Source organism: Symsagittifera roscoffensis, chromosome 3, assembly GCF_963678635.1.
Source record: "Symsagittifera roscoffensis chromosome 3, txSymRosc1.1, whole genome shotgun sequence".
Taxonomy (NCBI): Eukaryota; Metazoa; Xenacoelomorpha; order Acoela; family Convolutidae; genus Symsagittifera; species Symsagittifera roscoffensis.
In genome coordinates this window covers 77,826,987-77,841,200 of record NC_087064.1, presented here as the reverse complement: position 1 = coordinate 77,841,200, position 14,214 = coordinate 77,826,987, and the positions used below count along the sequence as shown (strand labels likewise).

The window sequence follows — 14,214 nt, the reverse complement described above, 5'->3', positions numbered from 1 at the left end:
GGATCAATAGGTAAAATGTTTATTCCGCTGAGAAATCTGAAACCAAAATTATCGAAATTAAAGTTTATCACCTTTTTTTTGTAACCTTTACACTTTTACTGTTCGATAGAGGAGCTTGCCTTCCTTTTAACAGAAATGAACAAAACTTGATAATAAATCAAAAGTCATTCAGCGGAAAATCATAATTTTAAGACTATCGGGGAAAAACATCACGAACTATAAAATCTTCACTGCGTTTAGTAACTCTTAAAAACCTAAGAAAACTTTTGTTACATACACCGCTAATTTATGCGAATAGTTAGTTTGTTCTATTGTAAAAATAACAGATTTTTTTCGCTTTCTGTTGCTATTGTAACTTAACGCAGCTTATCTCTTTTTAACCTTTAGAAACCTTGTTTTGTAACTAGTTGTCGGCACTCTTGGTCACCTTATTTTTTGGAATTTTTGACTTCGGCACTATTGTAGTGGACCAACAAACATGATCCAAATTAAAACATCCTCCAAGTTCATACAACTTGAAACCATTTTAAGACTGTCAGATATTAGCTCATCTGATTGGGTTTCAAATAACAGTTTTGAAAAGTTTTTAAATGATTTATGTTAAACGATTAATAGTTTTAACATGACTCGACGTTGCCGAAAAAGAAAACTTAAATAATTAACTACTATAAATCACATCAAGGCTGTAATCCAGTTTAATCTGTACACAATTAGCAGTTTACTTTAAATTTAGCCCAAGAACATGGATTTGATAAGTCCAGCTTTGCTGGGCATGGAAGGCACGTAGTCTTTGAATCCCTCCTCCTCCTCTTGACCTTGACCGGTGACTGAGTTGGCCTGTTCCGACACTGCACTCTTCATGCCTTTCCATTTGTTCATGAGTCTGTTTCCGGTTGAACTGATTTGCTGTTCATGCAGTCGCGTCTCATTGCGGAAATTGACCATCTGCTGCAACACGATCGAATCCAAAGCCAGTTTGTTCAGCAGGGCAAACATGTCTTCCGCTTTTAAACTATGCAAGCGAAGAGTAAAGTTAGCTGAAATGAAACAAAAAGGTGATTTGATCTGATTATGACAAAACAAAAATAGAAATTAGGGGGCACTCGAGTCACGTGACATATTCAATTCCTATCAAGAAGTTTCAAGCTGTTCACAAAAATCACATACTATTGATACTTAATGCAGTAAATCAAATTAATGGCAAACTGCAGAAAAATGGTCTCCCAGTGGCCAGACGATAGGCAAACTACGACACTTCGGCGCTTCATTCTGATAACCCTCTGCTGTTTTTGTTAAGTTTGAATTGCGCGCCGATATCTGCCAGGCATTTCACCAAGCCCATCCATCTAATTGTCATTACAAATATTTAAATGTTCTAACCTTTATCTACGCACTTGCAGCAGGGACATGGCTTCGCTGTACTGAACACTTTGTCGCTCTTGATTAATTCTGAAAAAAGCAGCAAACTTTGAACTTAAAAGAGATTAGCTAGTCACTGTGCTATTTGCACATAAAAATTCGACAAGTTATCCTGCAAAAAAAATCATAACTAAAACATAGCCATTAGAAAACTTCACACAGAGGCAAACACTAGCCAGAACACGACAAAAAGCAGCTCTAGAGATCTAAAAAGTGCAATAAGTTACAAATTTATTTCTGCGCTTTAGTAATTTCAGTTTTATTTATGAATTGGTTAGTTGTTTTCGCAGAAGCTTTATCTTAGTTTGGCTCACACTGGCGCCACTCTTAGCAAAAATAGTGTGCAATGTGTCTAAGCGTGATGTAGGTCGGTTGGTGACGCCGGCTAAAGAGCTTGCTCAGGATGTCCTACTGGTGGGTTAGGCCAGTTGTTTGTAGTACTGGGTGGTTTAAAGGGTTGGAAACTGAATCAACACCATGGATCGTTAGACACTTAGTTAAAGTGGTGGGTTGAATTTGAAAGGTTTAAATTTAATAGATCCAAGGAAAGCCTTGACGTGACGATTTAGTTTTTCAAAGAAATACATTAAAATTTTTAAGATTAACGAACAAAGGAGAGGCCTTGATGGTCTTGTAATTTGAATACATTTAAAGTTTTAAAGATAAATGGTTCAAGGAAAAGCCTTGATGATCTTGTAATATATGTTAGTTTTTGAAATAGAAAGTTAAATTTAGTTTAAAAAATTTCTTTAGGATTATGTTATTCAATAACTTTTTAATGATGTTTTAGATAAAAGAGTCAGAAGACAAGAATTCAATGAACGCTGATGTCCAATGACAATTAGATTTGAACTATTTTTATATTTTGCAGATTTTAAGTTTTGAGGTAGATGGGTTTTGACAAGTTTTGAGAAGTTAATTTGGCGAATATGACAAGTGGATTCCGCACTTTTTGTAAAATCCGCAATTTTTTAAAGCGAATTCCGCATTTGCTAAAGAATTTCGTATCTTGTTAGTAGATTCCGTTTATATATCCTCAAATATGACACAGTAACAAACGCATAGACACAATTAGTTCAGATATCTAACTATTTTCTCTACGGTACTAGTTGATAATATCTACTTCAATAAAAGACACACTCATTGATTAAGCTAGAGTGGAAGTGTGCCTAGAACCAAATCACCTCCCGCAGATGCGATTGGGAAAATACTTAAAAATTCCCTCGCTTCAACTGCTCACCCAGTAGTGTCTTGAGTAGTGATTCGACTCTGGGTTGGGTTTTTCTGTGGTTGCACTGGTCCTTGGTACACCTGTCCACTCTACACTCACAGTTGTCCACGTTCACATACCTAACGGAAAACACCACCAGTTCACTTCAGACAAGGCATCACATTCTAGTTCTACTAAATCTCAGCTTTTAATACTAACTCTCAGCTTCTAAGTTCCTGCCAGTATGTTTAATTGACCAAAATTACAAGCACCGGTGACAGCAGAATCATTACAAGAAATTCAAAATTTTAGTTAAGTCTTTCCCGTTACAACTCAAAACTAGTAAAAAAAAATCTATCATGGAAAATCTTAAAACTGCTTTTGAAACTGAAACCAGACTCTAGTTACGCATCATTTACAACATAGCTATTGGATAGTGTAAGATGCATTTTACTTAAATAAAAAGTAAGTTAAACTGATGTGATCTTGAAACAAAATCAACTGTCGAACCACCAAAATATGAAACTATTGTTCCGACTTTCGGAGAATGCCGGAGTATTTGAGCAGACAAAATTCGAATTTTTAACTAGGAACTTCTGACGGAGCTTGTTTATATCATCTGAAAGATTTTTTTTTTCAGTTCAAATTTAAAAAGATATTTTAACAGCGATCATTTTTTATAATGTAATTGACGCGCGGTATATTTATAAAGTAATGAAGTGATTTTTAAAAGGTAATTGGCGCGCGGTTAAGGCCATCAAGAACATGTTTACAATCCCAAATAGCCAAAATAGCAATTTTCAAAAACCCATAACTTCACGAAAAACGTTCACAGGTGCTTTTTTGTATTTGACATCCGGATAACAATATATTTCAGATGGTATGAAAAACTTTCCGTCAAAATTGCTTAGTAAAAAGTCGAAAATAGACTGAACAAAAAACCGGCCCAAGCATAAATATTCCGTTTTCTTCGAGAGGAACAATTAGAGGGGCGATACTGAGATGATTGAATCTGTTATCTCAGAGTAGTTCCGTAAAACTAGTCAGAATTCACACAGAGAACCTAGAGGTTAGTCACGGAAGATGAAGCAATAATATACATGAAACTCCGAACGTGGGTTGCACATAATCGACGAAAACTTCATAGTGAACATGAAAGAGAAAAATTTAGAAGCATTCGGGCAAACTCCTGATTTGATCCGCTCATATGCGCTATTATTCGGCAAGAATAACATAGTGTTCATGAATCAGTCTTTCCAGCTTACTAGCATTAATTTCGAACTTTTGCGTGATATAAATTTTGGATGAACTCAAATGATATTGACGAACAATTCTATGGGGCTAGGTTTTTTGGCAGACTCAAAACAATAATCAAAATGGTGAAATAAACCTGGCGGGGTTAGGAAATTAGACGATAAGCAAATTAGACGTGACCGACAAAAACGAATTTAGACGTTAAATTGTTTTTGGAAAACTAGCATTTTAGACGGAAAACAAAGGGCTAACAAAACTTATTACTTAAAAAAAGTTTTCATAATTACATAAATAGTAATTATAAAACATTTTTGAAATGCATAAATTATACAAGTCTAAGCATTTTTAAATGCTTAGACTCTCATGTAAAAATGCGGAATGTGAAAAGTTGATTAACATTTAAGAAAGCTCGAACGAAAGTTAATTGAAGCGGGTAAACACGGTAAAGTCGGAAGTCGCTTCATTCCGTTTGTTTTGCTCAGCGTTTTGTTGACAAACCATAAAATAATTGTCTAAATTAGGGAACCTTAACCACCTATTACGCGCCTTGTTTCTTCGGTCAATCAATTATATATGAGTCAATTTCTGCTCCCCCCACTATTGTGTCAATAAGAATCTGCAAAAAGACCTCTTTTCACTATTTATGCTAAATAAACCAGTCAGCCAAATAACTGGTCCCCAAAATCTATGATATTGTTCAGCTGTGCTAAAATAAAAAATATATAAAACACAATTTTTCTCGTCTGTTTTTTTTATATATTTTTTAAAAATGTATTATCAACATGTTATAGCTTAGACTCTCAGTAATTGCTTATTGTGCCTTAATTCTATCTACTACATTGTCATCTCTTTTATTTGATTTACAATTCAGAAGGTGTGAAATTAGCTGTTGTATATAAATTTGGTTTTTCATATTTTTAAAATAAATTCTTTCTTTCTGGAAGAGGTTACATGCTCTTTTACTGTGTACAATATGTACTTCGATTGATTGTTCATTTACTATAAAAGTATCCGTTACTGTGGTGTTGTTGTGTACCTGTGTATCCACTTGAACACCTCATCTTGCGTGAAGGGATCACTGGGGTTGGAATTTGAGGAAGACTTGCTGCCACTACTACTACTACTACTGCCTCCACCCATCATGTTCTTCAGGGAGGAGAAGGCACCTGCGGGCTAAAAAACATACACACATCAACACACAGACTAGATAAATGCAACAGTTGAACAGAATGTCAGAGCACTTCCAAACAATAAAAAGTCTTCTAAACATCCCAAAAATACTGATTTAATGTCAAGCACTCTTTTAGACTTTTGAAGTTCGTGCATTGAGGGATTACCTCTCGGAAACATGACACAGATGCGAGGCTGCAGTTAACAAACACCAGCCAAAATGAGCCGTAGAAAAAGCCACACGTTTGGATATTAAATTAGCAACATTGCGAAGAGAAAAAAAATCCCACAATCTTCGAGCAGACACCAATTCAGTCGAAAAAAAAATTATGAAAAAAAAAATTTAAGCCCCCCCCCCAGAAACTACATCGATTTGCACTTGCATCTACAAGGAAAGCTCCTTACAGCACAAACAAAATCCCTAATGTGGCAACAAAGCCGACAACTTTTGAGCAGACACCAGTTCAACCGAAAAAAAATAATTAAAAAAATTTCAAGAGCTCTTAAACTACATTGAACTTGCAACTATAAAGAAAATACCTTGCAACGCAAAAAATTCAGTGATGTGGCAACTAAGTCGACAAAATTTGAGCAGACAAACAAAAGTCCGACAATGTAATTTTTCAGCGAAAAATTCAATTGCATACATACTGAAAGACAGTATCTTTTATGACATCGTTTAATTAAAATCCACCTATTTTGAGAAAACTGGATTACATATTTATCTATTTCACTGTGATATTCACTAGTTAAAATCAAGTTTCGAAACTAAAATTAATTCACGTTTTTTGCACCATTTCCATTATATCGGAGCACGTAATTTTACTTCCTTTAAGCAAAAAAATTTGAACTGAAGAATCAAAAGTCAAATCTCGAATATCAATATGTATCTTTTTTCAAAAAAATTAAACAAAAATCATCAAGACTCATTATTGTCTTCACTATGTTCATTGACAAACTTCGTACTTTGATCATGTTTAAAACTCCGGGGAAACATTATGATTTTTGTGGCATCACAAATCACAATTGAGAGGGCTTTAAAAAGATACCTCTTTGGACCGTCTACGGCGTTTCACTGTCATACACGATTTTCTGAGAAAAACCAACCTAGTGGTCGGAAAAAACCAAGAAATACAGATTTTTGCGATCTGGATCTGATATAGTGATTGAGATCTATAAAAGTTAACCAACAGTATTAACGTTCCTCTCCATGCCGCTTCCAATAATGAAATATCGACCATTCAAACCTTTCGTCGTGTAAATTATTATCAATGCTACTTCGATACAAGTTGACCTATAACTAATAACACTTTCTTCAACCCTTGCTAAAGACACGCTTTTAGTAAATAATTAAGCAACTTTGAGGGAAATAAAGCTGTTTAAATTTTCTCAGAATACAGAAAAGGAAAACGAAATTCTCTGAGCTCTTACTTTTCGCGATGTCCATAGTATGTTGAGTACAACATTGGCGTCGTCCCAGGTGAACTTTGAGCCCTCTATTTCGTTCATGCCGGGTGGAAGCAGTCCATTGGCAATGGTCAACTCACACTTGCCCTTCTCCAGAGTCATGATCTAAAGAGGAAGTATGGCTGGCCGCTTTTTGGATACGGTCAAAAAGAGTTGAAGCGGCTCACAGAAGTTGATTCTTCCATTAAAGCCCTCTCCCATCAAATTTTAGCTGCCTTTTTCCCAAATATTCTCCACTTGACAGGTGGCTTAAGCTTGCTACTGTACAAATAATGGATAATGAAAAAGGTTCAGTATCTTGGAAATAAGAATAGGAAGAATATCAGTATTAGGTTTAGAAGCTGCAAGAACCTATCCGGCTAAATTAGATAGCACAAAAAATTACTTCGTGTATTCAACCAAGAAATACTCTTGAGATAGAAACCAAAACCGATCTCGTCTGGGGCGCCCAAAAAGTCACGTAAAAGGCATTTAAAATTTAACCTATTTAATTTATCAAGTAGGAATTGAAGTTTTACGTCTCAATACATCTGACAAAGAAACTTGAATAAATAAACTTATCGAGTAACAGTACAGAAGTGTGCAGTATTGATAGTATCTAATTATTAATTGGTATCATACATTGCAGAAGAACACGGGCAGAAGAACACGGGCAAATTTTTCAGACCTCGAAATAGATTAAATTGTTCTAACTGTCTTGGAACATCTCCATTGAATTCCAATTTGTTTGCGTCAAAACAACAACACATTTGAGAGACAACAAAAGGTTTACGGCTATTCCCCTTTTTCTTGAAGAAAGCATTGTAGCTTGCGACATGTAAAACTGTTATTTCCAAACTTGGCAGTTAGAACCTCAGAGTCGTCGATAAGAGCACAAATTTAGCAATAACATGAGCTCCTTTGACGTCCGTCATAAAGTTCCCTTAAATTCCATAAATCTTTTTTCAATACTTTCATCCTTGAGAAGCTTGCAAATTTTATCAAGTTGTTAAATCGACACGACTTCTTTGCGTTTTCAAAAAATTACCTAACCATTTAAACCAAAGTTTTACCTGAAACATAGTTTCAACACATCATCAAAGCTTTCCTTGGAGCTATTTGAATCATTAATTTCTTTACTCAGATTCTTAGTTTTGAAAAAACATCCCTTAAATTGTATCTAACGACCTACTGGTTTCGTTTCGCACTCCACTCCCTTTATCAACACTTCGGAATAATTAATTAAATAAACAAGATTTGATCTTGGATTCTAAAAACCAACCATTTTTCCTTGCATTGTCTAACGACTTTTCGGAGACGATTCATTCTACCATCACATCCTTATTCACCCAAGACGAAACCAAACTAAAATTACTAAACTTAAAACAGTTTGTAGCATATCATTTGCGCTTTGAGCACTGTAGAACATTGTGGAATGATTCATTCTTCTCTAGAAAGTTTATTTCACAACCGTCACCAAGTAAGATTAAGTAAGACCTCCTTAACTCATATATCAAACCCATCATGATGTTTTTATGGTTGTAATAGTGTTCGAAAAATTTGTGGAAGTTGATTTGATCGTTTCAAATTGGATTTATTGACTTACTTCTTTCCGCGTTTGAAATTCTGATTCTGATTGAATATTAAACTACTTAACCTAAAAGATCAAGAGAACTTCCAAACGCAGCACATTAAATTAAAAAAGAGCTAGCGTGTAACGCACCTCCGATGCTTCGAATTTTTCACAACTCATAAAAGACCGCAAATATTGGAAACAAGATATGCAGCCTTTTAGGGTACTATGACAGCACCAAATTACAGATTTGGTATTTTCAAATTTTACAAAAAATTAATTCAAGTTTTTTGAAAATTTAAAGAAAAAACACAAAAAACGTCATATCTGGAAAACTACAAAGATTTGAGCAGTCATAATTGGAGGCAAGATTTCCAATCCCTGAGAGTACTCGATAGCCCCCAACTACAGGGTTGGGAATTTCAAATTTTGAAGAAAAAAAAATTATTTAAGAAATGAAAACTTTCGAAAAATCTTAAAAATCGTCGAATCTCGTACACTAAAAGGATTAGGGCATTCATAATTGGAGGCCAAATTTGAAACCCCTGGGGAAACCCTGACAGCATTCCACTATTGGGCTGCTGTTTTCAAATTCGGTGAAATAACCACTGAATTTAAACCAGAAAATCTAAAAAGAAATTCTTAACCATTGAAATATAGGATATAGCTGAACGTGAAAAAATTCGTTAAAAATGATTCTTTGAAAAAACTTACGCGTGGCGAGGTAGTGAAGCCCGCATTTAAATATACAATAATAGATACTAGCAGAAAATTTAAAAGCAGACGAAACTTACAAAAGATAAGATAAAGGTGGAAATTAGGACGAAAACCACAAACGAAAAAAAAAACTTACTTCTATCAGTTAATTTAAAAACAATAATTTCTACTTTATATGAACTCCGTAGATTTATTCAAATTTTAAAAAAATCAGAATTTTAGACAGCATGCACGTAAAATCAACTGCAAGTATCCGCTTCTTCAGGGGAGCTCACTGCATCCTATTTTCTCCATTGATCCTCAATATCAAATTAGCAGGGTTGATTTAAAGACAATGAATGCAGTCCAAAAAATGAGCTATATGTTGAAATTTCTGAAAAAAATTGTCAAAAAATGGGCCATTATGAAAAAACAATGCATTATTTTCGAGTGCGTAATGGTATCGTGACTGAAAATGGGACTCAGCCGCTTATGCAGGGAGAATTCCTTCTGTTGAGCCATTAATCGCATTACTGACAGGGATTTTTTTACCGAGAAAACTAAAATGCATCCAAAAAACAGCCAAATTTTCAGTTTTTCCACGCAGAAGCGAAGCTTCGCTTCGCAAAAACTGGCGAGAACACGACAGAAAGCAGCTCTATAAAGTGGAATAAAAAAAGTAGAAATAATCCTCGAATGAGTAAAAATTGAGCTAGGTCTCGGATTCGATCTTGCAACCTAGTGCGACTTAGAGATTATGAGTCTCACGCACTAACCAATAAGCCACAAATGCTTAATACATCACATACAACAGCCACAAATAAAGCAGAGAACAGATATGAAATTTGCAATTCTAGGTCGTGATTATAGCAAAGGTGCCACCAAATAAGTGAACACTTTCTACTTTCAATGAACACTTTTATTTGCGAGTTGGGTTAGAAAAAAAGAAGGTTCGTAGTAAGACACTAGGCTGATGGCTAAATTAAAGTTTGTAAAAAGTCAATAACGGTTTTTTCACTCAAATTGGAAAAATCCAGAAAAACATTTTTTTATTAAATATTTTATCTCGGATTTTACAAGAGCTTTTTTTGGGAAAACATGTGATTTTTACGTAGTGGAAAACATGTTTTCTAATTAACTTGTAGATGAAACTATTATGCAGGGCATATCACCACAGCCTGATCTTTCGATTGAACCCCTCATTTCAGATTTTGCAGGATAGTTCTTGAGAAAGGTGAAAGTTTCCAAAATTTGTCGAAAGTTCAAAAATTGACTTTTCTTATATCAATAACGTATTCATGCAGGTAGCTCTCTGATTCACAACTTCAATAAGTAACTCCACAAACTGGCGTTTCGATGGACCCCATAATCTTAAATTTGGCAGGGTACCTTTCAAGAAAGTACACAAAGTTTCCAAAAAACTGTCAAAATTTTAACAAAGGACACTTCCGAAGTCAATGTGGGATTTCTCATTTAGGAATATTCGTAAAACCTGTTAAATCGATTGACCCCTTAATCTGAGAAATGAAAGAATTTAAGAGACAACTTTAGGATACAGAATTTTTCTCGTTTAAGAGAAAAGTGAATAAGTTAACAAAAATTATATTTTTTTCCTTGACCGATAGCAATTTTTTCTTTTAAAATTACAGATTAGCCACATATGCGGCAACAACCTGTTATTTTGATTAAGACCCTTGATGTCAAAATTTCTTTTTTGCCCACAAATCCATACTGGTTCTTCGAAAAATAAGAGCTTGTAGCAATTGCGGGAAACAATTGCAGTTAGTGCAGTCGATCTCTTCAATCTACTATAACCCTTAATATAAGGTTTGGCAGGGCAGTTTTCAGCAGAAAAAAATATTTCAGAAACAACTATCAAAACAACGATTTTTCTACATCAATCAGGCACTTAGCTACTACTGCAGGAAAAAATGCCCACAATCTGCTCATTCAATTGAATCCTTCATCTCAGATTTGGCAGGGTATTTTTTTAAAAAAAAATCCAAAAAACTGTAAAATTTTTCGCAAAAAAGTACGTTTACCAAATCCATAATAAATCTTCCACAAAAATTAGAGCGTAGATGCTTATGAAGCGAAGATACAAACAGGCTATTTTTCCAAAAAAGTGAAAAAACTTTCCAAAAAATGGTCAAATTTAATAACGGTTTTTCTAAAATTAAGGCGCGTAAGCCACTAATGCAGGAAAAAAGTGAAAACTTGCTCATTTAATTGAATCCTGAAAATCAGATTGTGCACGGTAAAAACTGATAAAGTTAACAAAAAACAGTCAAAACTTCAAAAAGTGGAAGTTTTCCTAAGCCGATAGCAGTTTTTCTATTAAATACAGATACGCCGCTTCAGCAGATGACATTAATTTAACCATTATTTAAATTTTCATCCTTTATATCCGATTTGGCAGGAGAGTTTTCTAAGAAAATTCAAAAAACATTCCGAAAAACGGTCACAATCAAAATTTAACTTTGGCAGTTTCTATTCGAATTTAATTGTTTTTTTTTTCAAATTTATGGCACCTAGCCAAGAAACTTCTCAAAGCTTCTAAATTAGATGAATTCTTAATTAAGCTTGTTAATTCAGCTGAATCCCTAATCTCTGATTTCACAGGGTAGTTTTCGAAAAAAAAACGGAACACGTTTCCAAAAAAAACGGACAAAGTATCAAAAATTAGTCATTTCCCAAGTTCTTAACGGTTATTCGACAAAACTTAAGGAGTTTTTATACAAAAATTACATCGTAACAACTTCATTAGGGAAGATTCTCACTGCCAGTTTTTGCGATTGAACACTTTATCGTCGACTCGGCAACGTGCCTTCTGAGAAAATGAAAAAACTCGAACTTGGGTCAAAAATTCCTCAGAAATAAAATTTTTCGAGACCGTAGGGAGTAAGATAAGGTAAAAAGAGATTGAATTAGGAGCTGCACTTTCCATTGGTACAATTTTGGTGAAAGTTAAGATGTGAAAAATGTTTTCGAGAAAAAAGAAAACCTGAAAAAATCTAAAGCATCTTTAAAAAAAATATGAAAAAACCCAAATTCATAAATCCCAAGCGTTTTCGAACAGGAACTGAAAATTGGCATTCCAAAATCAAAATTCCGCCTGCGCTACGAAACATTTAACAATTTAAATTTATGATCAGAGCGGGAATATTGATTTTGTTGACCTGAAACTAATTACAAAAAAAACACCAGGAGTTTCAATTTAAAATTACTTCAATTAATTGACACTGCATCTCTGCAAACACAACAACCCATGACACTCTAATTGCTCAAACTTATCGATAAGCTAATGTGATTTTATATTAATTGTCTGGCTTACGAAATACTTCAGTTTTCTTTCACAAAAATCTTGATTTTCACCAATCGCTTTTACTCTAGCCGGTGCCACATTCCAGAAATACTTCCTGAAAAAATGCAAGAAAAATTTACCTTTGTGCATGAGTCCCCGGCCTGTTTCTTGAGAGTCTGATACTTTGAAAAAGGTGTATAGGGTTCGAAGGCGTAGAACTGCTCAGTCCCGCTGTTGTCACCTCTTGCGCTGCTCTTCCAGCCACTCTTCTCACTCAGCAGACATCTGCCCAGCGCGTCGAACATCTCCGGCGGACAGACGAGGAGAATGTTGCCGGGCGAAATCTTGGTCATTTTCGAGTTCCATCCTCCATGTTTACTGCTGAACTCGTTCAGCAAATCCACGTGTTGTTGTTTCATTTTAGTACAGTTCAAGCAAATCTAATTCTTTTCCTACACTTTTTATATTTGCGTTTTTTTAATTGAATAGAGTTCCAACTCAGTAGCACATTTGATATGATGAGGGATTTGATGATGGCAAGAAGTATAAGGCACACAGTACAGTTTTCGTAAGCTATAGTAACATTGTCGATTTAGTCAATAGAATGTCGTCATTAAGTATCTTCTGAAAATGCAAACACGTCAGAGAATTTGAGCAACCTTAGTTTGTTGAGATGATTCGAATAGTATCTTAAATAGTTCTTTGAACGACAATGATTCAAAGAACAAAAGAAAAGATGTCACAGAAAAGAAGAAACCCTCATAGTACAATAATGAAAATTAGTCATTTTACAAAGTCGCTAGATGGACGCATGTAAACAATAAACTTGCGAAAAGAATGGGGGATTTGACAACAAATAAAAACAGAGGGGAAGCTTCGCTTCGCAAACACTAGGGAGAACAGGACAGAAAGCAGCTCTAGAAAGAGCAATAAGAAAAAAATAGAAATAAGCCTCGAATTAGCAACAATTCGGCTAGTTCTAGGATTCGATCTGCGACCTACTGGAATCAAGAGATTTTGAGTCTCACGCTGCGCACGCTTAACCAACGACAAACACGGTGGAATCCCTGATGCGCGAAGGACCGAATGCGCGGAAATAAAAATCAGCTTATCAGATTTCAGTAATCTAAAATTTGGAAAGAAAGTAAACATTTTCAGAGACTGGAGTATTGATTTTGGCCGAATATAAAAATGGCAGAAATATGCAAAATTTTCAATTTGTCATTGACCGCCGCAAAATTGGGACAAATTTTACATTTCAAGGGTTTCGTAATGAAAGAAGCAAAATATTGCTTCATTTAATTCATTTTAACTGAATGGCAATTGTTTCTTTTTAAAAATTGACTTTCGGTTAATTTTGTCTTCGGCCCTTTGCCCACAAGTTTTTTCGCCCAGTCGGTCCTTCGCGCATGAGAATAGCCCCCGACAAACACTAGCCACGAATATAGCAGCTACATATCCCAAAAAAATGACAATGCTGTTCAGCAAAAGTGGCACCAAATACAAATAGACGCTATAGTTTTATTATTGTTATGTTGTTTGACACAAATAGCTTTGTTCGGTTCATTTGCTAAATCAAAAATGCATCAACTGTGTTAACTTATTGCTCTTAGAATATCAAAAAACATGCTATCAAAAAGTTGAAGAATTTCTAGATTATTTCTGTGATATCTTCAAATACTGAAACATGATTAGCTGACATAATTTTCGGGGATACGATCCTTCTGGTATGCGAGCTTCCTCTGCTAAAACACATCATAAATGCGGCAGTCACAAGAGTAACGCACATCGCAGGTTCTTAGTAATTCCGAGTAATTCAAATTAATATTGAAGCCCCATAAGCAAGGGAAGCTTATGCCGTACAAAGCCTCGGTTATTACGAAAGTAAGCTTAATGAAAACTCGATAAAGAAAGGAACCGTTTTTGGAACGAGTGTATTCACCCTCTGAAGCCATACGTTCTAAGCACTCATTTTTCTCATTCTATTTCAATACCAATATGAGCAGGGAAATGAGCATCGTCAATCTTCAAATCTATCCTGACATTCCCTCCTGTGACTTGTGCCACGATAATTTTATGGCTAGCTTCATATGAACAATGATTAATTAACTTGGTAATCATACACAAGTCGAATTTTTCATG

General features: G+C 34.9%; 1 protein-coding gene across 1 annotated transcript; it reads right to left on the bottom strand.

The window, feature by feature from the left end:
- Positions 1-644: 644 nt before the first annotated feature.
- LOC134842140 (uncharacterized) lies at positions 645-12,702 on the bottom strand. The gene is made up of 6 exons (XM_063858344.1): positions 12,213-12,702; positions 6,485-6,625; positions 4,920-5,056; positions 2,660-2,769; positions 1,381-1,449; positions 645-1,037 (listed from the first exon to the last, which is right to left on the bottom strand). The coding sequence occupies exons 1-6, from the start codon at positions 12,489-12,491 to the stop codon at positions 730-732; spliced, it is 1,044 nt and encodes a 347-aa protein (XP_063714414.1). The 5' UTR covers positions 12,492-12,702; the 3' UTR covers positions 645-729.
- Between the last annotated feature and the right edge of the window lie 1,512 nt (positions 12,703-14,214).